General features: G+C 34.3%; 1 protein-coding gene across 2 annotated transcripts; it reads left to right on the top strand.

Annotated features, from left to right (window-relative positions):
• The first annotated feature begins 1,492 nt into the window (after positions 1 to 1,492).
• Positions 1,493 to 26,061, top strand: LOC145621474 (callose synthase 7-like). 2 transcript variants are annotated; one of them, XM_081676208.1, is made up of 42 exons: positions 1,493 to 1,911; positions 2,724 to 2,824; positions 3,636 to 3,745; positions 4,000 to 4,087; positions 4,190 to 4,300; positions 4,384 to 4,539; positions 6,353 to 6,442; positions 6,525 to 6,616; positions 6,746 to 6,872; positions 7,859 to 7,993; positions 8,077 to 8,153; positions 8,225 to 8,345; positions 10,428 to 10,559; positions 10,676 to 10,793; positions 11,464 to 11,795; positions 11,911 to 11,963; positions 12,133 to 12,193; positions 12,967 to 13,048; positions 13,141 to 13,190; positions 13,285 to 13,371; positions 13,952 to 14,056; positions 14,169 to 14,266; positions 14,371 to 14,452; positions 14,557 to 14,720; positions 14,840 to 14,963; positions 15,223 to 15,332; positions 15,679 to 15,799; positions 15,866 to 16,017; positions 16,808 to 16,917; positions 17,556 to 17,675; positions 17,758 to 17,826; positions 17,926 to 18,112; positions 18,194 to 18,305; positions 18,946 to 19,068; positions 20,607 to 20,725; positions 20,815 to 20,898; positions 22,987 to 23,099; positions 23,173 to 23,402; positions 23,878 to 24,675; positions 24,761 to 24,811; positions 25,142 to 25,327; positions 25,680 to 26,061. In XM_081676208.1, exons 1-42 carry the CDS (start codon positions 1,707 to 1,709, stop codon positions 25,944 to 25,946), a joined length of 5,853 nt encoding a protein of 1,950 aa, XP_081532334.1. In that variant the 5' UTR covers positions 1,493 to 1,706; the 3' UTR covers positions 25,947 to 26,061. The 2 variants fall into 2 exon arrangements, with proteins under 2 accessions (XP_081532334.1, XP_081532335.1); XM_081676209.1 differs by lacking the exons at positions 1,493 to 1,911; positions 2,724 to 2,824; positions 3,636 to 3,745 and having other exon boundaries at positions 4,067 to 4,087; positions 4,194 to 4,300.
• The last annotated feature ends 302 nt before the right edge of the window (positions 26,062 to 26,363 follow it).

Genomic DNA, 26,363 nt, shown 5'->3' with positions numbered 1-26,363 from the left:
CTGCTTTGAATTGTTGAGTTTGTGCTTCTTATTATGATAAATAGTGCCTTGTTGTGTTGGTGCATTTTTCATGATTTTGGTCGTCTCCATTCAATTTGCATATAATCTGGTGCCGTGTCTTTAAGATTAAACATTTTCAAAATGCATGTTAATCAGATTTTGTGTTGTTGAAGTTGGCTTCTTGAAATTCAATAATGAACCGGTGGTATGATGTTGAAATTAAAATGTTCCTAATACTATGCAAACCCAAACCTCTTGATATACTTTTAGGGGTGTTGTTTTTGAGCTTCTTATAACCTTTATTTTATGATTACCAAATATTCAAATGGAGTATTGTTCCATAACTTCCATTGGTTTTTGTAGTGTAAATGGTGGGAGGCTACCAACAACCAGTCAACCACAATGAGTTGCAGGAAAAGATAAATAAAATTTCAGCTCTTTGTTGTGGTTAATCATCAATCTTTATACTTTGCCTAAATTAGATGAAAAAGTAAGTCATTGGTTGTTTATGTACTTAGTCATCGATTCATTTATGACTTTATGTATTCATGTACCTTTTTTCACTATTTTAAAACACAATTTTAGATTTTTCCTTAGAAGACATTAAAATATGATTAATATACTTTGTAAGTAAAAAAAAAATGGAACATTTATGCACTTTAATTATTCCTATACATAAAACAAACGTAACAATTAAAAAGGTTCGAAGGGAATATAATGATATTGTACAAATATTTAACATAATTTACATAATTACAATATGTCATTTATAGATAGTTAGACACTATTATTTACCAAAGCTAATTATGTAAAATCCACAAACAAGGGTTAGGGGAGTGAGGGAGTCCCTTGGTGAAGATATCATTGTATTGAAAAGAAAATGTCACGTAGAAAACACGAATATGGCTTAGAACAACTTTTTCACTGATACATTGTATGTCCATTTCCATATGCTTAAGTGATAACGATGCTCCTAATTATGAGACATGTAAACTATGCTAAGTTACTTAATCATGTCTAACAAATTTATCCTATATACTAGTATATTTTTGACATAAAAAGAGCCACATGCCCACATGTTAATAAAATTTGATTACATAGCAAAAAAATCACTCTTTAGAAAGGTGCAATATTAAGTTATTATCAACCATACGAAACGTGTTTCTTAACAATCGTTAAGGTGATCAAGTCCGATAAACATTAAGAAACGGAGCCCACGGAGGAAGAGGGACTCCATGTCTCCATCGTGATAACTTACCAAGCTAAGAATACTAAAATAGGAGTTGAGTAGTGAATAATGGGATAGTCGTTAGTTGTAAACATCAAAACCCACTTTATCTTTCCCGCCCCAACTTTATCAAGTTCCAAACCATTATAAATAACAAATAATTCAAAAAGAAACCCAGAAAACATCCCTTTTTTCCATTAAAGTTGATACAACTCTTTGATTTCACAAACAAAGACAAAAAAAAAAACCAAAACAAATAAAAATTCCAGCAATTCTTTACTTGCTCAAAGAGAAAAGCGATAAAGAAAAAGCACTACCTTGGATTCATTGCCCCACTTCCTACACAAAGTATCTTCATCATCCTCTAAATCATTCAATACAATGTTGTTCATTTCATTATATTCAATCTCGACTCGAAAAATCAAGAGACTGGATTTGTGGATACTACATACGGTGGCGGTGCCGGTGGTGGTGCGATATGGCGAGTTCCAGTGGGAGCAAAGGCGATTTAGGGTCACGGCCGCCGTCGAGGCGGATGACTCGAGCTCTTACTATGATTGATCCGACTAAAGATGAGATTCCGATTGATAGTGAACTTGTTCCTTCTTCTCTTGCTGTTATTGCTCCTATTCTTAGGGTTGCTAATGAAGTCGAAGCCGAAAACCCTAGGGTTGCTTATTTATGTAATCTCATCTCTTTTTCCTCTATCTTTTTAATTTTTTTGTACAATTTTGGAATTATTGAGTTTTATTTTTGATTTAATTTAATTTAAATTTTGTGTTTCAATTGAATTTAAGGGTATAGGCTTATTTGTTTTTGGTTTGTGTTTACTGATTGAGATAATGGTAAAACTTTAATTAGTATATGTGAATTTTATTTTATAAATTAGTTTGTTTCATTTTTTTTCCTGTTTGATTTTATTTTATAGTAGAAAGTAGACATTCTATGATGATGATTTCGCGAAAATGCTACTTTAGATAAGTTTAGAAGCATATACTAGTAGTACTATATCAAATTGTAGAATGGATTATGAATTATGATAGCTCAATACAATATCTGACAAATTTATGACCAAATTTAGTGAGTTTGAGCACAAAATTCAGGTGATTTGTTGTTTAATGGCATTGGTATTATTTTGTCTTTTGGAGTTATGGTATACGGAGTAATACTGAATCATAAGGAACTGATAGTTTACTATATTGACCATAATATGGGAATCTGTTCATAGAGTTCAAAGCTAATCAGGCATAATCCGTTTGTCCAGTTGCTTATTTTACAGAATATTACTGCATCAACAGCTTCATTTCTGCTTGTCTTGGTCTTTTTATTTTTATTTTTTATTTTTATGCAACAAATGGCTGTTTTTATCATCTGTTTCAGACTCAGAAGTTATATTGTTGTTCTATTGATTGGAAAAGGACACAAGTATATTGGTATCAATAAATCTTCTTTTTGTGATGTTCCTTTTTCTCAATTGATGCTGTTGATCAACTAGGTCGCTTTCATGCATTTGAGAAGGCTCACAAGATGGACCCAACATCAAGTGGGCGAGGGGTTCGTCAATTCAAAACATATCTATTACATAGACTTGAAAAGGTGGGATCTTCTCTTTACCAGATCTCTATGCTGAACAATTTTTTTCCCTTATTTTTTTTGGGCAAGCTAGCAGTTGATTTCTAGGAGGTTTTGCAACTTGAATACCCGAATGTTGGGGGGTGGGTAGCATCCATGTATCGACTTGATTAAAAAATACCATCTCATTTAGCTATGAATTTGCTGTTTCTTGTTCCAAGAGTTGTATGAGACACGGAGAATAACGGGAATTATGTTTTATACCTTTTGAGTTTTGAATCAGATTAATTCCATAATTGCATTGCTTACTTTCTGAAGTCTTAATTTAGGCTTAATAATTACAGGTTTAATTATTGACTTATCTTTATGTTTTTATCGACAGAAAGTATATCTTATGCTGTTCACAATTTTTTTTTTTGCTAAATTTGCATTATAAGTGAAATGCTTTAACAGTTGCCTTGCTACAGGATAGGATCTTCTTTTACAGAGACTAAGTCAATTAATATTCAAATGAATATTTGAGCCTAAATCTAGAAGATGGTTTATTCTCAATTTTTTTTATTATTTTTTTTTATATTGATGTGGAAAACGAGCATGAAAAGAAATAAGAAAGAGAAGGAGAGTATACTTGCTCGTCGTTGCTGTTTCATATATGGCACTGGTGCTGTATTCATTAAACTAAAGCCTATCGGTCATTTATGTGGTCAAATGGGGTTATGGGAAGATATAATGTCACTGATTCTTATGTGATTCTCCTAGTGATATATAGACAAATGTTCTCCTTTGTGGAAGCTTTTTGTTAAGAGTTTAATGTATTGTATCCTCTTTATTACAGGAGGAGGTGGAAACTCACCCAAGGACTAAAAGTGATCCAAGAGAAATTCAGGAGTTCTACCAGGACTTTTGTGAGAAGAACATTAGGCAGGGTGCACAAACAAAGACACTGTAAGCCTACCCTCTTGCCCTCTCCTCTCATATCAATGATTGTTACAGTGGGTAACAATCCTCCTAAAACTTTATATAGTGTTAAGTGTTCCAACTAATGTGAGACAGAGGAAGCACTTATCATTGTTTGTTGATCCTGTCTAAGGTGAAATAGAGAAGCGCACAAAATATGTTATAGGGTGTTATTATGCCCCAGTAGTACCCAAAATAAATTCTGTTGCTCATTAGGTTCTGAATTATGTTGCTTTCTTAAGGGAAGAAATGGCCAAGGTTTATCAGATAGCAACTGTGCTGTACGACGTTTTAAGGACAGTGGTACCCTATGCAAAAGTCGATGAAAAGGTTTGATTCATGCATTTTTTTTTTTAATGTTTATTATATTATTGACATTACCTTTCATATCAATAGTATCAGGTTAAATCTTAACATTCAAGTTTATTGCAGACAGAAAGTTATGCCAAGGAAGTGGAAAGGAATAGAGAGCAATATGAGCATTATAATATTCTTCCTCTCTTTGATATTGGAGTTAAGCCAGCAATTATGGAACTTCCTGAGGTCAATTACATTCTCCATCTGTGCTTTTGCATTGTCCGTAACTGTGTAAATTTAATGACGACATGTTTGTCTGAAACATCCAGATAAAAGCTGCAATTCGGGCTATACGCAATACAGACAATCTTCCCATGCCTCGATTATCGTCCGGTACACAAGGTGATAATATTATTATGCCGGAGTACAAGGACAAGTCTATCAATGATATACTCGACTGGCTAGCATCCATCTTTGGGTTTCAGGTAAACATTGTTGATGAAGGTCTTTTCCATCTCTGCTTTGGGCTTGAGGGAGGGTAGGCTTATTAATTTAGCTGGTATACAGCTTTAGGCCTTTTTGAGTAGTTTAACCTTTTCAATTTTAGCTCTAAAATGCTCTTTCCTCCAACCTTGAGAAGCAAGGCTTTTTCTGACGAGTGTTAGCAAGAGAAAAGCTTGTATTCTGATCAACTACATTCCTTGAAATCACTAATCAAGATCATATATTTTTTGATGTACCCTCAGTCAATTTAGTTTCGTTTACTTAGTGGAAGTCTCAATTTATACTGAGATATCAAATTGGTATCCTGTTTTTCCTGAAATTCATCTTATACTTTTTTATTGTTCCACATGAAATCACTACTTGGCTGCTTAGTTATTGTGAGAAACAAGAAACTATGTTTTCTGTATGAGTATCTTTTCCACTATAGCATAGGTAACAAGATCTGCTTTTTTCTCCTTTTCTGATAAAAATTTAATAGTCTGAAAGGCAGGATTGGTAGATTGGATTTCCAAAATTTGTTTCCATTTTTTTGTTTGACAAGAAAAAAGTATAAAAGCTCAGAAAAAGGAGTTCAAGCAAAAGAGGGAACACTGTCCATTAAAATCAAAGCAGGGATTATCCCAATTTCTTTGAATCTCACAGTCTAGTGATCCTTTAAATCCCCCGTTGTCTTAGCCCATAAAAGCACCAGCTAAGTGACTGCCCCATAACGATCTAGTCCAATATCCTGTCATAAGTATTGTCCCACTGGTCCTGTTATGAAGAATTTTACAGTATCACCATGGAAATGTAACTCTTTGTGTCATACCTTCCAATTCGAAAGAGTTACATTTGGTGACAAATGCGATAAATCAGGGATTGGTCTTGATGATATAAATGAACTAGAATGATTGCATCAGTCATACTGTGTGGCTAATCATCTGTCTACTTTAGAATGGATAGTATTGAGTATATCATTCATCCTCCTAGTGAGCCGCAATTTGGAATGTGCGAATTGGTTTGTGTATGTAGTTTTGTACACTGGTTCACTTATGAACTAGTTTGGCTTCTTTAGATATACCATGTATGTACTAGAACATACTGTTGTTGAGGTAACACAATCGGCTTGCTTCTTTGGCCTGATAAGGGACTTCTATATATAGCAGTATCTATTTCGTCTTTTGGCTCTGGTAGTTTCTGCTCAGTCAATTTTGCTTGGGAGGGTGTCGTTTTTGTCTTAAATAGCCGAGATGATACTCCCTCTGTTTTTTTTTGAAGTACCCCATTGGAACTTTTTGCACTATCCACTTGGACCAATGTTTGTAATTTATACATAAGAAAAAAAATAGTCTTGTGGGTACTTGTTGGAATCGTCTCAATGAATAGATTATTAATATTCTTATTATTTGTACTAATTAATAGCTAAAGATATTATTGATCAAAGTTCTGAATCGTCATATGTGCCAAGTCAACATGGGGTACTTAAAAAAAACGGAGGGAGTAATGGAAAATCAGATTTAATCATGTGCCACTGGAGTACCATTCATATAGAAAATTCTTTTAAATTTAGATAGCAAGGTGGTTTGATGAATTTGATAATCAGAATACGTGTTTTGTGGTACTGTCTCTAAGCAACCATGCATACATCATCTTGTTTCTTTTTTCTGTTTATGTATGTTGAATAATCTATAGATTTCATTCAATGCTTTTATTTATTTAGATTACACAATCTGATAGTTGCCAATATCTGATGTTTCATTTGTTTTTTCCTTTCTTTCATTCTTTCCTCTTTTTTTCCTTTCTCTGCGGTAAAAGAAAGGAAATGTTGCAAATCAGAGGGAGCACCTAATATTGATACTTGCAAACATGGATGTAAGGGTTAGAAGGCCCGGGGACTATGAAGTGGTAGGTTGACATCTATTATTTTAACTATTATTAAGGTTTTGATACATATGATTAATTAGTACTTGATGATTGAGGGATGCAGCTTGACCCTCAAACTGTCCACCAGCTAAAGGATAAGATTTTTAAAAATTATGAAAGATGGTGTGATTATCTTCATTGCAAATCAAATCTCAAGTAAGTTCTCTTGTCCTGTAGAATGGAAGTAATATTGTTTATCTAATTTACAGCCAGAATGTACTACCCATTCTCAAGAATAAGGCATATAGGTCACTTGTTGACTTGGTTTCACGTGGAATTTTCAAGGTTTCCTCCTGATGCTGATCATCAGCAGCAATCGGAACTTTTGTATATTGCACTTTATCTCCTTATCTGGGGTGAAGCTTCAAATGTTCGCTTCATGCCCGAGTGCCTATGCTACATCTTCCATAATGTAAGTAACTGGTGATCACATCTGAAAGTGTTTGGTTTAAATTTCTTTCTTCGGTCGAAATTCTCTATATATATTCATCCTCTATTTTTTCATGGGTTCATGTTATTTTCATAAAATTCAAGTGTTCAACTGGTATGGAAGGGAGTATCTCTTGGTGCTTAACAAACGATTTTCTATTTGTTTGCATGAAAGTACTAAGCAATAATTATGTTTTCAGGTCAATTGAACACTATGGTTTATCTCTAGTTCAGCAAAGATAAAATTATAATAACCTGAGAACACAACCTATATAAGTCTTTCTTAAAAAGCTTCCTTAACAACTATTATAAACAGCCATAAACCATGGCCCCCAAAAATATCCCTATTCTCATTTTGTCTCTATGATTGTTTTTCTATATGAGGAAGGTCATGAAAAAGTATGGGAGGGTCTGCTCAATTACACACACCACACATTTGCCATGAACATTAACGGAAATTATAACTCCAATATATGACGAAGGTGCATAGAGTGAAAATTCTCAATAATAGAAGAGAAGGGTAATATGTACATTCCAAAAGATTGTTGTCCACTAAATAGAATTGTCAAAAGTACTAGGGACCAACATATAGAATTGAGTATGGGAATAACACCTAATAGAACTCTTAAAATATTTGCTGTTGAGGCTGTTTATTGCATATATAACCCTGACATGACTTTTTAATCTATAAAGAAAATTCTCTTTAGAACTGTGTTCTGTCACTGGAAGCCCATATATATGATCAACAAAAATGCTATACTGCTGATGCTTGGTCTGGAGGAAAATGTTCCATGCTTGTGTGTTGTGAGATTATATGGTATGTAAACCTTGAAAAGAAATTGAGTGATTTGTGATAATCACATTTTCCATTGAAAATCTTATCAATCTTTGACGCAATTCACGATCAACATTTTTTGGTTACCTCACCTTCTCTAAATTATGTATGTTATGTATTTCTAATGCCTGTAGATGGCTAGTGAAATTCATGGAGTTTTGTATAGCAACGTATATCCAATCACGGGAGAGCCTTATCAAACTATGGAGCATAGAGAAAATTTCTTTCTAAAGGAAATTATAACTCCAATTTATGACGTTGTTCGTAAGGTATGTTTTTCTCACATGAATGTAGTCTGTACTGTCCATATGTAAAATTCGCCCAAACGAATGACAGCCAATTGTTCAAAAAGGAAGCAAGAAGAAACAAAGGAGGCACGGCAAGCCACTCAGCTTGGAGAAATTATGATGATCTGAATGAATATTTTTGGTAAGATTAAAGGGCATATAGCGGTTTCTGTGCCGTATTTGATATTTCTTATAAACCGAGTTCTTTTATAGGTCTAAAAAATGTTTCAAGTTAGGGTGGCCAATGGATCGCACTGCTGACTTTTTTCCGAAAGAGAAAGAGACACATCCTCCAGGGACGGAGACACAGCCTAACAGAATGGAGAAACAGCTGGTAAAATAATGCTTACTAATATTGTTTTAATTCTGTGATTGTGATAATGAATTGTAATGTTATCATCCTGGAACTGTGTTCTTCCAAGTATTTTTCAGTGGTCGAGATGGTTGTTATTACATTTATTGTAAGCAAGAGAACATGGTGTGCAACAAGAGTGACAAGCAGATTGTAACATAAGGATTGTTGATAAACAAATTTCCGAATCTCTTTTCTGTCATGTCTTATTTTCTGAATAGTGTTGCTAAAATGATATTAAGTGATAAACATGAAATCAGATAAAGCATGGCACTGAAGTCATAGTGAACAACTACTATTCCAAGATTCTAACTTGTAGATTTTGAAACAACAATTATGTACATCCGGTCTTGATGGAACTTTTCTGTTTTTTGTTGTCATGTTGATTTTTTAGTTCACTTCAGAACATCTGCTATCCTGTTTCAATTGGAAATTTTCTTGTTTCGTTTTAGTTCCCTAGAGTGTGGCTGTGAAAATGAGAACATGATTGTGGAGTACTGGAGTTAGCTTATTTAAGTATTGGAAGCAATCGTTGGACAACTTCTCTAAGAGGAATCTTATTTAAGGCATTGATGCATTGTCCTTTTTAACTAACATCTGATTGGAACATTAGATTGATATATGAAGATTAAAATTGTTTTGTGGTGACCAAAAGCTTTATGTTGAACACACTGGTTTTTTATTGGTTAAAATTGTTTTATGCTCAAATGAAATTATTGTTCAGATTATTTTTTTGATCTAAGCTGAATTTTTGTTGGAACAACTTTTTTCTTATTTTATTAGTCTTACATAATGATAAATCGATAATAATAGAATTATTATTGTTACAATTTTATTGTCGTTTTGCTTACAAATTAGAATCATCTTTAATTTTATTGCCTGTATAATCAGCATTATCTTATGGATTATCTGACTTTTCTTCTTCTAAATGTTTGCATATCAACTGTTGATACTTCTTACAAATGTCTGTAAGTAAATTGATTTTTAGTGGCTGTTGTGTTGACATTATCTATGATTCCGTAAATCCATCCTTTACTGGTCTTCCTACTTCCCTTATTAATTTGTCTTTTTTAAGGGTATTGCTATATGCAACCCTTGATAGAGCATTATATACATTTCTAAAAACATGTGTATATCAATGTACATAAAAAAGAAAAGATTTTGATAAAAATAAACATTGTTCACACTGATCTACACATGTTTTTGTCATGAATCTCTAAATTTTCAATATATAGGAAGTGTATTTTTTTTAATATTTGGAAGTGTATTTAATGCTTATATAAAGCACCATGCTTTATTTAATCAACCTGCTTGGGGTCTTCCTTTCTTAAACCAATTTTTTCCAAACTTAAAACCCAATTTTGCATTGGAATATCCGTTTTCCCACTCAAAATCGACCACTTTTCCACTTCCATCCCCCACTTTATGGATGTCTATATTTTCTTTTGATAGTTTTTTTTAATAAGTCCAAGAGAATAGGCCTTACTTGCCCAAGGAACAAGGGATTCTTGGAGTTTTTTTTTGTTTGGTGTCTAAAAAGATTTCAGATTTCTCCACTGAAAGCTTCCAGTTTGGATGAAGGCATTTGTAATTTTGTATTGACTTTTATTTTGAAGAATCAATACTTGTGAGGACATATAGGATACACATCATGGTTATGGGTTCATGACACAATAAATGGTTTCATATAATATAACTTTTCCTGATCTAACTTGTAATTGAGATTTTTCTATGCCTGTGTTTGGTATTACCTGTAACTCTATTTATTGAATTTTGTCATTTCACCTCAATTTTCTTATACAAGCTAATATTGTAATTAACTAGTTCTTCATACATATTGACTATTGAGTCCTGTAGATTTGATTTTTTTTTTTTTTTTTTTTTTTTTTTTTTTTGGGGGGGGGGGGGGTGTTATATATTAATGTTACTTATAGGCAGAAATTCCAATTTTTCATGTCGAGACACAAACTATCATGTACAGGGTCTTCTGCTCTTGCATTTAATCATGTATTTTATCATGTACAAGATGCAAATTTGTAATGAAATAGATGTCTTCTTTTGCAGAGGCATGAGCATGACCATCAGGATGCTATTGGTAAGAGGAAGCCTAAGACAAATTTTGTCGAAATGCGTACTTTTTGGCACCTTTATAGAAGCTTTGACCGCATGTGGATATTCTTCTTACTTGCTTTTCAGGTAGCTTCTGAGTATAGACTTTGTTATTTCTAATATTGACCATTATTAGTATCTAGTAATAATGAAAATTGAAGATTCTGATAGTATAGTTTTCTATTATTCTAATTTGTTTGCAGACAATGGTTATTGTTGCATGGAGTTCTTCTGGTTCAATTACCTCAATATTTGATCCGGATGTATTCGACACTGTTTTAAGCATATTCATTACTGCTGCTTTCCTCAATTTCATGGGAGGTACTTTATATGAGCAATTTGTTAATTGAGTCTATATTATCTAAATTGATGGTTGATTAATGTGATTATGCTTCAACATCTCTACTCTTTGAATTCTACCTGGGTTCTGATTGGCTGGTCATGTGTTTCTTGCTGTAGATGTAAGTAGCTGTGGGTATGGGATTTAAGTCCAAACTGGAAAATGACTTCTGTTGTGAGGTTTGGATTATCATGGTAGTGTGTATGTGGATGCATTCTCCCTCGATTTATCTCAATAATCCCGTGCACAAGCTTTCCTTCCCTATATATGGTCACAGAAGCTCCTCACCATTCCCAATTCTAACATATCTATGATTTCCTTAAATTTCTTCCCTGATTTTCTGTATTTTTTTTTTGTTAAGCTTTCTCCACTTAACTCTAAGCACTTTCCCTGTATCCATGAGCAATGGAGTGCTCGGAGGCTGATAATGCTCATTTGCAGAGTCATTTCTAAGTCAATGATAGGATCATGGTGATGGTTATTATCTGCGTTCTTTGTTTAATTGGCATTTTTCTTGATGAATTCTCGATTAATGATGGAAAATTATTGTGCAGAAAGTCTTTCCTTTTTTCACATGCTGGAGGGTTTTCTTCTAGGATTATCGTATGTTTAATGTTAATAGTTAATGTTCTTTTCACTTCTTATGTGCAGCAACACTGGATATAGTTCTCAGTTGGAAGGCTTGGGGGAGCTTGAAGTTTTCTCAAATACTGCGATATCTCTTGAAATTTGTTGTTGCAGCTATGTGGGCTATAGTGTTGCCTATAGGCTATACCAGCTATGTGCAGAATCCAGCAGGGCTCGTAGACTTCCTCACAAGCTGGGCAGGAGATCTTAGGAGTCCTTTATTTTTCAAAGTTGCCATTGCCTTATACATGGCTCCTAACATTTTGGCTGCTTTGTTATTTTTCTTTCCACCAGTACGAAAATTTGTGGAAAGATCGAATTCACGTATCATTATTCTCATTATGTGGTGGGCTCAGGTAAGCATATTCTGCATCTTTCATTCTTGCAATGTTTATATTTTTTCTGCTAACCTCTTGCAAGCCACTGCTATTTTGGAACATTGTTGAACTTCATTTTTTTTTGCTGGTGCAGCCGAAATTGTATATCGCTAGAGGCATGCATGAAGACACATTTTCCCTTCTAAAGTAAGGACACTTTGTATTGATGTATTTAGGAGAGATTAATTGACTTCAAATTTTGTTGTTGATCATATCATGCTCCATGATTTCTCTACTTATTTGTACAATCTATGTTGTGTTGTTAATTATTATGCTCTTGCTTGTGGTACACCATGGAAATATCAACAATTTTCAGGTATATGCTGTTCTGGATCTTGCTGTTAATGTGCAAGCTGGCATTTAGTTACTATGTGGAGGTAAGTTTGGCTCAGTATGAATGTGCTATTGCATTTTTGCCAATAAAGTATTTTTGGTTGTTTAATGCATGAGGATTCATTGAGCTGTACAGTATTATTTCTAGATTTTCTAAATATTCTCTGCTATTCTGATGTGGAACTTTGTCCCTGTACTAAACTGCGTTCCCTTGAATAAATTTCTTTATCATTGATAATTCAATATCTCTTTACTATAAATATTTATTAACTAGTCTTCTGATCCATGCAACACATAAGCTGTCTCAGTAGAAGAAAGGGACAAAGACAGTGATAACGAGAGAGGGAAGGATAAGGGGAGGAGAAAAATTAACTTTAGTTAAGGGGATGAAATAGGAGAAGGAAAACTAAATTACAACTATTAATGATCCTCACTACTCATTATATATAAAAAAATTTCCAAAAAAGTGGGAGAATTTAGTTAGAGATACACATATGACTTTGGGTTTGTGTTTTTATGTAATAGGTCTGAGATCTTAATTAAAACTTCAAAATTACATTAATATAAAATCTTGGAATCTACTTCAGTCATGTTTTTAATAAATAATGGGTACAATGAAATCGTGTCTCCTCTACCCCTGAGCCTCAATCATCCCTTCCAAAACATTATAAAAATTACTTTCTTGCTATGATAATGTTGTAGGAAGTTTAGATACCCTGGAATTTGTTGAAGGATCGGAAAAAAATATACTTTTTATTGTGCTCAAATTTTCAAGTAAAGTTCAATCGAGTTCTAATACTTCATAATTGGTGCATAGATCTTGCCATTAGTTGGGCCAACAAAGCTAATTTGGGGGATGAGAGTTGATAACTACGAATGGCATGAGTTCTTTCCTAATGGTAAGCTTTTTCTCGATTTTTGCGAATACCATGATTTCTTGTTTAGATGGTTCACCATAAACTGACTTTAATTATATTTGTTGTACATGCAGCGACACACAATTTTGGTATTATCATTGCTATATGGGCTCCAGTTGTTCTCGTAAGTGGTTCAGAAGTAGATGAAATGTTTTACTTTGTTACATTTTGGTAGTTTCTGTGGTAACTTAATATTGTACCCTTATTTTCATGTTTAGGTCTATCTTATGGATGCACAAATATGGTATGCTATATTTTCTACTATTGTTGGTGGCATCCTTGGAGCTTTCAGTCACTTGGGCGAGGTTTGTGCTTTTATTGTCAATTTTGTAATGCAACATTTAATAGATGTTTTGTCCATGCTCTATATTGGTGAATTTATCTTATGAAAGAGATAAATTAAAGCCGAAATTGCTGTAGTGAAACCTTCTCTTACTAAACTGGTGCCTAGATTTGAACCCATGAGCCCTCAGTTGAAGTATTCCCTCCATTTTTTTTAAGTTCCCTGGTTTGACTTTTCGCACTATATACATACTCAACTTTGACCAATGTTGCATAAGAAAAAAAAGTAATCATATGGTTGCTTGTTAGAATCGTCTCATTGTTTAATTTCAAAAAAATTTACTTTTTATAATTTATACTCGTTGACAATATTAGATATAATCTGTCAAAGTTCCACATTGGCATAAGTGCCTAGTCAAATTGGGGCATTTAAAATCTAAAAAACAAAAGGAAGTATCTCCATCCTCTGATAAGACCAGGACATGTCAATTGTTGAGTTGTGATTTGGGTTGTTCTATGGTTCTACTTATTCTTTAAAAAATTTGAAGTGAAAACCAAAAAGATGAAATATTTGCTAATTTGACACTTTGTTTCCCTATAAAGATACGCACTCTTGGGATGTTGCGCTCCAGATTTGAATCCGTGCCTATAGCTTTCAAGAAACGCCTTGTCCCAAGAATGAAAAGGGAAACTCATCATAGCCCAGAGGTAGTTCCATTTTATCAATGATATCTTAGTTGTTTACTCATGTATAATATAATCCATGTTTAATATCTTTCATTGTTTATATATTTTAAGCTAAAATACATATAATGTGTAGGAAGAAGATAAGGAGGCTCGAAAAAATGTTGCAAAATTCTCTCAAGTGTGGAATGAATTTATACATTATTTGCGGCTAGAAGATTTGATCAGCCACAGGTTGGTCATCTTGCTTGAGACCAGATAATTAGCTTAATATGTCGAATCAGCCTAATTTCTTTTCATTTTCTTTATTCTTCTACTTAACTTTCTTTTCTACATAGGGAGAGAGATTTGCTTCTTGTACCATACACATCAAGTCAGGTTTCAGTTGTTCAATGGCCTCCTTTCCTTCTTGCTAGCAAGGTGTGCCCTTTCACTAACTATTTGTGACCTTATTATCATATATGTATGCTGGTTTGACTTTGATGGTTGTATTGCTCTCTTCTTTGTGATTCAATGTTTAACAGATTCCTATAGCACTAGATATGGCGAAAGATTTTAAGAAAAAGGACGATTCTGAGTTATTCAACAAGATCAAGGATGACGACTACATGTATTCAGCTGTGATTGAATGCTATGAAACCCTTAGGGAAATTCTCTTTGAGCTTTTGGATGATCGAGAAGATAAACTGTAAGCTAGTTGTTTCTATTCTACCATTGGCCTGTGTTTTAACAGAGAGCAGCTTCCTATAGAGTTTTAAAATGTTAAAAGAAGTGAACCTGTTTACTAATTCTTTTCATTTGTTTCAGAGCAATTAGACAAATATGTGAAAAAGTAGAAACTAGCATACAGGAGCACAAATTTTTAGCTGATTTTCGTATGGCTGGACTGCCTTTTCTTCATGCCAAGTTGGAGAGGTTTCTGAAATTACTGGTGAGATTTTTCATAATGTTCATCTTCGCCTGACTCTCCCTCCCCTTTTCGGTATTTATTTTAGCTATTCTGTCAATATTTTCATGATGAGTGCCCTGTGTGGAATGGCCCGACAAAAAACTGCTCTCTGCCATTGCAGTTGCAGGAGTTTGGTTGTGAACATCTGAGTCCTTGAATTTTGTGCATTGAGTTGATGGTGATTTTTGATGTTGGTGATGTATTCTTTATGCTCTTTCTCACAAGATTGCATGTTTTACAGCTGAGTGACAGTGATTATACGGATGAAGACCTATACCAGTCTCATATAATAAATGTTCTCCAGGATATTGTGGAGATCATTACACATGATGTCATTTATAATGACCTTGGGTAAGCTCTATGAAGTCCAGTCTCATATAATAAATGTTCTCCAGGATATTGTGGATATCATTACACATGATGTCATTTACACTTGCGAATGCATAATTTCAACCATTAATGACTGTAATCGTCAACAAGTAAGGTTTAAAAAAAGTTACTATTTTGAATATACATTGAGATGAAACTAACGAGATCTCACATGACTATATATCTTAAGTATAAATTACCGAAGATTGTGCAAAATTCAAAACATTGCAACTAAATAAATAAAGAACTACATTATTAGATCTAGCAGTCAGAAAAACTTTGGATCAATTGGTTAACCGGATTACTTATTTTGTTCTTGATGTTCTAGTATCTTTAAGAAGACTCAAGGCACTCAACAAGACCATCAAATCAATGATGATGGCAAAAGAGAGCAGAGGTTTGAAAGGATAAACATCTTACTCTTACGTAATAAATCGTGGAGGGAAAAGGTATTCACATCTTACTTATTTAGTACCAGATATATTCAGATATAACCCTTTCTTCCATCCCCCCAGGTTGTTCGGCTACATGTTCTCTTGAGTGAGAAGGAGTCTGCAATAAATGTTCCTACAAATCTGGAAGCACGCCGACGAATGACATTTTTTACTAATTCATTATTCATGACCATGCCATCAGCTCCCTATGTTCGCAATATGGTTTCCTTTAGGTGAGACCTTCAAAATAAGCTTGTAGTTCTTTCTGTACTTTAGTTGTTTGATTTTCACTGTTGTTTTTCTTCTTAAAATTTGAAGGCATGAGGGAGAGAATGCTATACACTTTTTTCATTTTTACTTGCAATGTTGGGAGTTTCACGCTTTTCAATGCACATTATATTTATATTTTATTATATGCTAGTAAAATTTATAAAAGACTTTTTAAAGGAGAGTGTGTAAATAGTGTCAAATTCCAAATGTTGTAATTATATATTTTCAAGTAAGAGTGACTATGTAGAAATAATAAAAGCGTGGATGTACACTGAGAATAAAATTATACAAAGTAGAACAATAACATTACACATATGATTTTTCTTTTTTCTTTTTTTTTTTTTACTTTTAAGCCCGTTCAATGCATGGGCTTGAAAGTTACAAATCCAATATAAGCGTGATAAGTTTGACCTCGAAAAGATACTGAATCTTTTCTTCCTTGACTCTTCTTTGTATTTGGGCCTAATTTGCTAATACTTCACCATAAGGCTTGTTTTTGGGTCAGAGTTTTTCTTTTCATCTTTTTAATTTTTTTTTTAATTTTTTTTTTGCTGGTGGGAGTGGGGGACCTGTGGACGGACTTGTTGGTCTGTTGGACCTCTTCCAAATAGCTTAATTTATACAGCCTGTAATAATCAGGCGTATGATCCTAAACTGATTTCGATGGTTTCCTTTGTTTTAAAAGTAACAATCCTTATCCATTCTATTTCTACAAATCAATTAATCATTACTATTTCTTTTCACATATTATAGTGTTTTGACCCCTTATTACAAAGAAGATGTTCTCTATTCATGGGATGAACTTCACGAAGAAAATGAGGATGGAATTTCAACCTTATTCTATCTGCAGAAGATATATCCAGGTTAGTCATAATATTGTCTCCTCTGTGTTTCGTTTTCTATTGGCCTCTCTAACCTTGCCTTGGTTGGTGGAGCTGAGCCTGCATATATTTGTTTTGATCCTTCTAACTGTGCCAGTGTTAGGAGATTTTGTGGTGAACTCAGATCAAAGTTAATAAATAAGATAATTAATCTGCAGAATTAACAAGCAATTAAGGAAAAGAATTGTTTTCTTTGGTTTAAGAGAAAATTGCAGTAAAAGGGGTTACAACTGAGCATTCGAGAGGTTCAACTCTCTCCCAAGCAACCAAATAACAACTTCCTGAATGAAATCCTTCTCCATCTTCTCTTTTATTCTTCCTTTTTTTTTTGTCTTTTTTTTTTTTCCCTCTCACTACAGTGCTCTCAACACACATAATTATTTCCTCACACCACTGCCACCTTTTTCTTCTAACAGAATACAGGGTTCTCCCCTATTTGCCCTTATCCCTATTTTCTGCATGTCAGCCTCGCAGTTGCTGCATGCAAGTTCATGTCTTATTTTATGGTTATTGTTTCTGTTGTTTTATTCTTATATGTTCATATTCTGTCTTCTGTTGTTTCTTCATTAAGTTCTGGCTTATGATTGTATTTCTTTGTGGGGAACTTGGAATCACTCCAGATGAATGGAATAACTTCAGGGAAAGAGTAAATGATCCAAAACTCGGATATGCTAGCAAAGACACGAAGGAGTTGGTTCGTCATTGGGTATCTTATAGAGGGCAAACACTAGCTAGAACAGGTGTGCATAACATGCTGATTTTTATTTTTCTCTTTGTATGGGTTGTAGCTGTCACTCAAGCTTATCTGTTTGTGTGCTCTAGTTAGAGGAATGATGTATTATCGTCTGGCTTTGGAGCTTCAGTGCTTCTTGGAATATGCTGAAGATACGGGTATATTATATTTCTCTTTAATTTTTCAATTAATTTTTGGAATTATTAGCACCGAGTATAATGTATAAATTATGACTCAATCTTTTTTTACCCTGACAGCTATCTTTACTGGCTACCGAACCATTGAGAAAAGTGAAACACATAAGAAGATTTTTGAATATTCTCAATCTCTCACTGATTTGAAGTTCACTTATGTTGTCTCTTGTCAAGTCTATGGTAATCAGAAAAAATCTAGTGATGCTAGGGAACGAAGCTGTGCAAATAACATACTAAATCTCATGATTACGTAAGTTTCTTTTACAAGTGAATTGTAGTTTAAATAAGGTATAAACTCCCCACATGTTTTAGTAATGTAGTAAATTTGTAGGTACCCATCTTTGCGTGTTGCTTACATAGATGAGAGAGAGGAGAAAGTTGCTGAGAACAATGGGAAGGTCTATTACTCTGTTCTGGTCAAAGCCGGTCTCAAGTTGGATGAGGTATGGAGCTTTTAAAGATGTTTCTTTATGTACTAATCAATCTTTTATCTTAGCCCTGTTTCTGCATTTATTATGGCAGAAACAGATTTATGTCACCGGAAGCAAAAGATAAACCTGCACAATATTTCACAAGTTCTTTTTGCAAGCCATAAATCTATTTTTATTTTAAGAATTATACTCTATTTTACATCCTACTTGCTTGATTATTCGTACTTTTGTCTTTTAAAAAAGATGAAAACCCTTCTAGTATGTGGCCAGGGATAAGATAATATTTCCTCGTTGTATTGGTATCTTAAACCGCTAGTACAAGGTAATTAATTAGTATGATGATCCTGTCATAACCATGTTTGCTGAATCTTTGTTTTAGCATTATTTGTATTGCACAATGCCTTAGGGTTTTATGTTTTTATTTGAGCTCTTGGAGTTTTTGTATGCTTGGGAAAGAAATTAGGTATTTTTACAGAGTAACTCAGTTCCCTGAGGGCTCTATATATCTGACAAGTGAACTGCGCTATCTTGTTTGATCCCTAATAGCAATTTTAGTTTTCAAGTACCCTCTACTTCTGATGTTTTAGTATTGTGCAATCCATTTCCTAGTTTGTGACATAATTGTAATTTGACTAAGTTACATGTGTTTTAGGAAATATATCGGATCAAGCTTCCGGGTCCGCCTACAGAAATCGGTGAAGGCAAGCCTGAGAACCAAAATCATGCCATTATTTTTACACGTGGAGAGGCCCTACAAACAATAGACATGAACCAGGTCAGTCATCATTCATTTATCAGTTAATGTCCCCTTTCTGACCTCTGAAAGCAAGGTTCTTGTTAAGGGGCTGAGAGAGAATGGCAGGTAGGGGGCTTGGGTTTATAGAGTCAAAAGACCCCAAAGTTACTATATAATCTAATGAAAAAGGAAGACTTGAATATATGTTCAGTATTATATGCTATTTTTTGGTATATGATTGGATAAATTGGAAGCAGGAATTGAAGGGATAGGTTGATGTGAGTGGGTACTGATAGCTACTAGAGTAAAGAGGATGGTATAAAGTAAAGCATTGCTGTATTGAACACAGGAGAATTTCTTTTTATGATTAGATAGAATTCTAAGCTTAATTTTTTGCTCTTTTAGTTTTCCTCCTTGACCTTAAGTAATTAAAAGAGAGCTTTAACTACTTACACACTTGAAAGGATAAAAAAGATGCTTTTAAGGAAACTGTGTATGTATCATTGTATCCTATGTGGAGTACAAAATTACTACTATAACTTCTGCCAGAAGTAATTGTTACCTTAATCATGGTTGTTAGAATGTGATTTGAATCTTAGAATCTTACTATTATATGATCCAAAAATATGTGGCTGGTCTCAATTTTAAGTAGGACATTTTATTCCTATCAAGATAAATATTTGAATTGTAATACAAACTTATGATCCAGTGATACAATCCCTACAATGACTACTTGAAATGATAAAATCATTCTTACATGTTATTCACCAATTAATTCTATTAATGATTGTGTTGGTTTTATAATTTTGTTCATCACAACTTTCAAATCTATGAGATTGGGTTAGAGGATAATTTTTTAGTACTTTAGAATTCAAGTGCGAATTGCATATAATTTTTTGAGCAAATATGTAGTCCCTCCGTCCCATTATTTCGTGCCTATTTCTCAAAAAATACGGTAATTAAGGAGAATGGTGGAAGTAGTAGAATATTTTATTGGGAAGATAAAAAGTAGAAAATATTGTATGGGAAAGATTAAAAGTAGAGAATATTGTATGAAAAAAAAAAAGAAAAAGTAAGTAATGATTTTTTGGGTATATATGTATTTTGTATGGGAAAGATAAAAAGAAAGTAATGATTATGGGTTATTTTTAGAAACAGGCACAACATTTTGGGACACCCAAAATGGAATACAGGCATGACATTATGGGACGGAGGGAGTAGAAGCTTACAATTTTACGACTCATTCCTACGATTTACTAAGCAGCCCTAACTTGGAGCCATTATATTACGGAATTAGCCTTACATGACAAGTAATTTTGGAAGGGATAGTACATCCATCAATTTATATATATATATTTTTTTTATCCATGGATGGGATTAGCTGTGCCTATTCAATTTACTGTGTTTAAGTATGCTGATTTTTTATAAAAAAAATAAATAAATAACTATATTCTATATATAGGACACAGACAATGTTGTTGGATTTATTTTATATTTTAATATGTTTAAATACACTACATGCCAAGACGGTAGTAATTTTGGGTTTTCATACCTCTCTTTCTACATTTGTGTCACAGGATAATTATTTTGAAGAAGCTTTTAAAATGAGAAATGTTTTGGAAGAGTTTCAAAAGTCACGTCGTAAGCGTCGAAAACCTACAATATTGGGTTTGAGGGAGCATATTTTCACTGGAAGGTTGGCCTTTCATCCTTTCTCTACAACCATTTTATGCAAGAACATTAGATTATAACATGTTTGTGATTCTGTTTGTGTTTATATTTCAGTGTTTCATCTCTAGCGTGGTTCATGTCCAATCAGGAGACTAGCTTTGTTACCATTGGTCAGCGAGTCCTGGCCAACCCTCTGAGGTAGCACTGCTGTCATGGTTCAATATTGTCTGATATGCAATCCTTTGGCTGATACGTATTGGCTTTTTGAATTTTCCCAAGGCTTGGTTCTCCTCAACTTATTTTCACTTATTTTAGATTTAATAAGTTCAGATAAGCACACTTCCACTAAGTGTAACTAGTGCCACGATCTTGACCATAACTGTGTTTATAACCCTGGTTCCCGCTTAAGATTAAGAGCCAATGAATCATTTTATATATGGGCTGAATGAGGTGATCATTCCCTCTTCAAAATCTGTTTAAATGAGATGTCCAGTGCCAATGCCGGTTAAAATCTGTTTAAAATCTGGAGTTACAAGCTATTACTGACCATGCCGGTGGAAGCAATAAAACTAAGCTTTGCTTAACTTATATTTGATGAGCTGTAAAGGCCTTTAATATCAGTTGCCACCAAGACAACAATCGATGCTGTCTATGCAAGTTGATACAGGCTGGTACTAATTAAAATTACTAAAGTATCATCTGTGACTTCTTACATGACATTGCAAAAAAGTAGGCTCTCCGTCAATTGAATGTCTTCTTAGACTTTGTCACTTAACAGTAATTGTAAGGAATTTAAATTTTGGTAACTTTTTTTTTTTTTTTTTAAATTGAGGGACATAGAGCTGGTGGGGGGACATGACATGAGATATGAAGGTAGATAGCATGAGAGAGAAATATTCAGTGGAGGAGCCCACATCACACGAGATGGGTGGGGTAAACCGGTAAATTTTCCATGCAAGGCAAGATGACAGTTATTTATGCAATGACCAAAGCAATATATAGGACAATTATTTGAGGATGGAGTACATGTTTCAACATTTGACCTTTTAGGCTATCATGACCTCCCATGATTTAGTTCCCTGAGCTATAAAATGGACCTAATAAAAAATAATAGATTAGTATGCTTGTCACTCTTGGTGAAGCTGCAGGCATTCAACACTTTTCAATTGCAGGGTCTTAACTGGAATAGTGTCTCGGTATTTTCAAGGGTAAGGCTGAATACATTTAACCCTCCCCTGCCTTTGCGGCAGCCACATGTGAAGCACTTGGGCATTGGTTATTATTTTGATTATGATTCAATATATCCTTAGTTTATTGCTGAAAAGCATACACTTTGAAATATTTTGTATCACTGTATGGCACAAACCAGAGTGGGATATTTTTAGTAGAGCCTACAAGCATTTGGATGGGAATATTGCCTCCATAGACTATGAGTTTTATACTTTTATGACCATACATTTTCTCATATCCATCAGTTGAAACCTCAATACCATTTGATAATGTCTTGGAGAGATTTTTGGGATGTATCTTCTTTGTGTAATGGCCACAGGTAGGCCTAATGTGATGGTTTAGACATGCCTGACTGTGGCAACAACCTGCCAGCTTAGACTTATATCTGATTGTGTCACAAGTCTGTCAGGCTGACTGAAATTTGGAACTGTGATCCTGAAGAGAAAAAAAGGTCTAAGTAACCAAGCCATAACCGATCATTCAAAAAAGCCTTAAATCAGGAGCCAATTTTTTTTTTTTTAATTTTTATTTTTGTATTTCCTGAAGTTTAATTTGAGGTCATCACATTGAATGTTCTTGCAAAGGCAGTTACTGGTAAGAGACCCGATTTGATGATGTATGGATGTACATCTCTTTTTTTTTTTTTTTAAAAAAAAAAAAAAGCGACATTCAGGATCTTTGGTCGTGTTAACAAATGATAGAAAACATCGTAACACAACTGCTATATATTGAAGTGGTAAGTAAGCCTGTTGTTCAATAAGCCAAATAAGTGTGTTCAGTCTGCAGCTTAGCAGCTCAGATTCTGTAAAAGTATCCCAGAGGTGGATGCTTATTCAGTTATGAGATTCTGTCACTGACAAATTTCTCTGTCGTGCTTTATTAAATCGTTACCATATCATTGCTTATGTCTCCAACCAAGGCCAAACCTTTTGTACATACCAATTCACTTGCCGGCTCATTTCTCATCAATCATCTGCAATAAAACATAGAAAAGTAGAAAACATCTTTATGGTTATATAACTTTCTTATGTTTGATTTTCTGTCGTTTCTGAACAGGGTACGTTTCCATTATGGCCATCCTGATATATTTGACAGACTATTTCATATAACCAGGGGAGGAATTAGCAAAGCTTCAAAAATCATTAACTTGAGCGAAGATATATTCTCAGGTATGTCCTTTTACATCTCAAAAACAGAGATTTTATATCTGTAGCCTTTGCTAATTTCCTTTAATCTTCTTAGGTTATAATTCAACCTTACGTGGAGGTTTCATTACACACCATGAGTATATTCAGGTGGGAAAAGGCCGTGATGTTGGAATGAATCAAATATCCCTTTTTGAGGCTAAAGTTGCCAATGGCAATGGTGAGCAAACACTTAGCCGTGATGTTTATCGACTTGGCCGCCGATTTGACTTTTACAGGATGCTTTCATTCTACTACACCACAGTGGGCTTCTATTTTAGTAGCATGGTATGGATCCCTGACAATTATTGAAGTGCTTAATGGTAACCAATTTGTATAATTGTGATTGTCTTATCTGAAATTCATATGTTGAATAGTGAGATGGTAACCAGTCAACATACTATGGATATTGTTCTTCAAATGCACTAAGAAATATTAATATCAGGGAAGTCATTTTGAGAGAAAGTAGGTTAGTCTAACGCCAATGAAGTTAAAATGAAATAATACACATCCTCAAAATCGTTTGCTCGTCATTCTTTGCTCAAACTGTATTTTACCCTTATAATGGGCATTTAGCTAGACTTGACATGCTTGTACTTTTCTAGCAGTTTCTGTATTATCTTCCCATTTGTTTTAATTAGTGAAAATTGTTGGAGAAATTGGTCTAGGCTGATGGAGTTAAGGAGGGACTTGTTTGATTTGCATTTAAAATCTATTGCTTCGGATATCTCTATAATATATCTCATCTTGTTCCACATTTCAGGTCACTGTTTTGACTGTATACATATTTTTGTATGGACGTCTGTACATGGTATTGAGTGGGCTAGAGAAATCGATTATAGATAGTGCAACAATAAATCAAACCAAGGCCCTTGAAGAGGCTCTAGCACCACAAAGTATGTTTCAAATTGGTGTACTTTTAGTACTTCCAATGATTATGGAAATTGGCTTGGAAAGAGGCTTTCGAACAGCAATAGGTGATTTTGTAATCATGCAACTTCAGCTGGCTTCTGTGTTCTTTACCTTCCAGTTAGGGACAAAAGCACATTACTATGGAAGAACTATCTTACATGGAGGTTCCAAGTATCGAGCGACAGGGCGTGGTTTTGTTGTTTTCCATGCAAAATTTGCAGACAATTATAGGCGGTATTCACGAAGTCACTTTGTGAAAGCTCTGGAACTTTTTATTCTTTTAATTGTTTATGAAGCCTATGGGGACTCATACCGCAGCTCAAATCTTTACCTTTTTGTTACGTGGTCCATGTGGTTTCTTGTCGTCTCTTGGCTGTTTGCTCCGTTCCTCTTTAATCCATCTGGATTTGACTGGCAAAAGACAGTCGATGACTGGACAGACTGGAAAAGGTGGATGGGAAATCGTGGTGGAATAGGTATACAGCCAGATAAAAGCTGGGAATCATGGTGGGATGGAGAACAAGAACACCTGAAGCATACAACTGTGAGGGGACGGTTCTTGGAAATAGTCCTCTCTCTTCGCTTCTTCCTTTACCAATACGGAATTGTGTACCATCTTGATATTGCTCATGGAAGCAGGAGTGTCTTGGTATTATTCTATCCCATGTTTTTATTTTCGTTATACATTGCTGCAGCTTACATCTTGACTTTTATCTGTGATTTTATTCTGATAGGTCTATGCACTTTCTTGGGTCGTCATGGCTACTGTTCTTCTTGTTTTGAAGGTAACATAAGCAAGTTATCACCTATTTTCCCTCTTGTGTTATGCCTAGGCCATAATTTCAATTATTTAAAATTTTGCAACTTGAAGCTTAAACGCAATGAATGATAATTAAAAGGTGGTATTATGAATTTTTTATTTTTTATTTATTTATTTATTTTTTATTGATTTCCTTGACCATGGGTTTTGAAGCAAATAACATTCAGTAAAGCACATGATTTCTTCTACAAGCAAATATTTTCTTTTTACATGTATTTCTTTTTATTCCGCTAATGAATCTAAATACTATACCGCCTATAGTAATTTTTCAATGGCTATTTGCTCTTGGCATCAGATGGTCTCGATGGGAAGGAGGAGATTTGGTACTGATTTTCAGCTAATGTTTAGAATTCTCAAAGGACTCCTGTTCCTTGGCTTTGTATCAGTTATGACTGTACTGTTTGTGGTCTGCAACCTCACCATAAAAGATCTATTTGCTTCTATCCTTGCTTTCTTGCCCACCGGGTGGGCTATGCTTCTAGTAAGTTATACGTTTATCCTTTTCTTGTCTGTTTCATTTTCTTGTTCTTATGAATTTATGATACTATTGCATATGTGCCACACATACACACTACCAATCACAATGCAATCCCAAGACAGTGCTGAATTGAATTTCTAAGTGTGGCAATCTAAATAACCTCTAGCTGATTGTACCGACTACTATGTCCTCGTGCCATCCAGATTGTCTATGCACTCATTAATGCATGAATTCACGATATCAATCCTTTTTTAATTCATGCCCATTTGCTTTCTCAGTCCAAGCTTGTCTTTTGACTATGAGTTTCCTACCATAAGCCTAACAATTGTGCCTACTTGTTCTTGCCCTCTTCAAGATTGGGCAAACTTGCAGGGGTTTGTTGAAAGCTTTAAAGTTCTGGGAATCAATTAAGGAGCTCGGCAGAGCCTATGAATATGTGATGGGACTGATAATCTTTATGCCCATTGCTGTATTGTCGTGGTTTCCATTTGTTTCCGAGTTCCAAACAAGGTTGCTGTTCAACCAAGCTTTTAGTAGAGGTCTGCAGATTTCAATGATTATTGCAGGGCGGAAAGATCATTCCACCTCAGATATGCAAGGCTTAAGGGTGGTTGACTTGTAAATTGTAATGATTCTTGTAGTAAACAATTTTTATTTATACTATTGTAATTTCTCCCACTTTCTGTAATGCAGCCATTATTACTAGTTTATGTTCAACGTCATCAGTAAGGTTTTGCTCCGCGTTCTCTAACACAGTACATACTAAGATTCATTTGTTCTTTAATCTCGTCCATTCTGAGCTGGTCCTTGGACTCACCAAAGCTCTAGTCGGCCTCAAATTTAACCTCATACAATTTACAACCAAATATCATCTTCCCTGTCTTGTGTGAAGATCAAAGATCATACAATGGGATACATACAAGGCCAAACCTGGCTAGCCCAGCATTATCGAACATCACTATCAAAAAACGCTGTATAATGTACTCTTCAGGGTGCAATCGTTTGAAAATACCTTGCTTGCATGAGTACCATTGATTTA

Source organism: Chenopodium album, chromosome 27 (genome assembly GCF_948465745.1).
Source record: "Chenopodium album chromosome 27, dcCheAlbu1.1, whole genome shotgun sequence".
In the NCBI taxonomy this organism is placed as follows: Eukaryota; Viridiplantae; Streptophyta; class Magnoliopsida; order Caryophyllales; family Amaranthaceae; genus Chenopodium; species Chenopodium album.
Note: the sequence above shows the minus strand (reverse complement) of the source record. Positions and strands in the feature narration are given on the sequence as shown.

Bases quoted from the DNA above. Each gene is read 5' to 3' on its own strand.
- LOC145621474 (XM_081676208.1), top strand. From the start codon at position 1,707: ATGGCGAGTTCCAGTGGGAGCAAAGGCGATTTAGGGTCACGGCCGCCG. The intron at 10,560-10,675 runs GTAGCTTCTGAG...ATTTGTTTGCAG, and splicing joins TCTTCTTACTTGCTTTTCAG to ACAATGGTTATTGTTGCATG. The intron at 14,721-14,839 runs GTAAGCTAGTTG...CATTTGTTTCAG, and splicing joins GATGATCGAGAAGATAAACT to AGCAATTAGACAAATATGTG.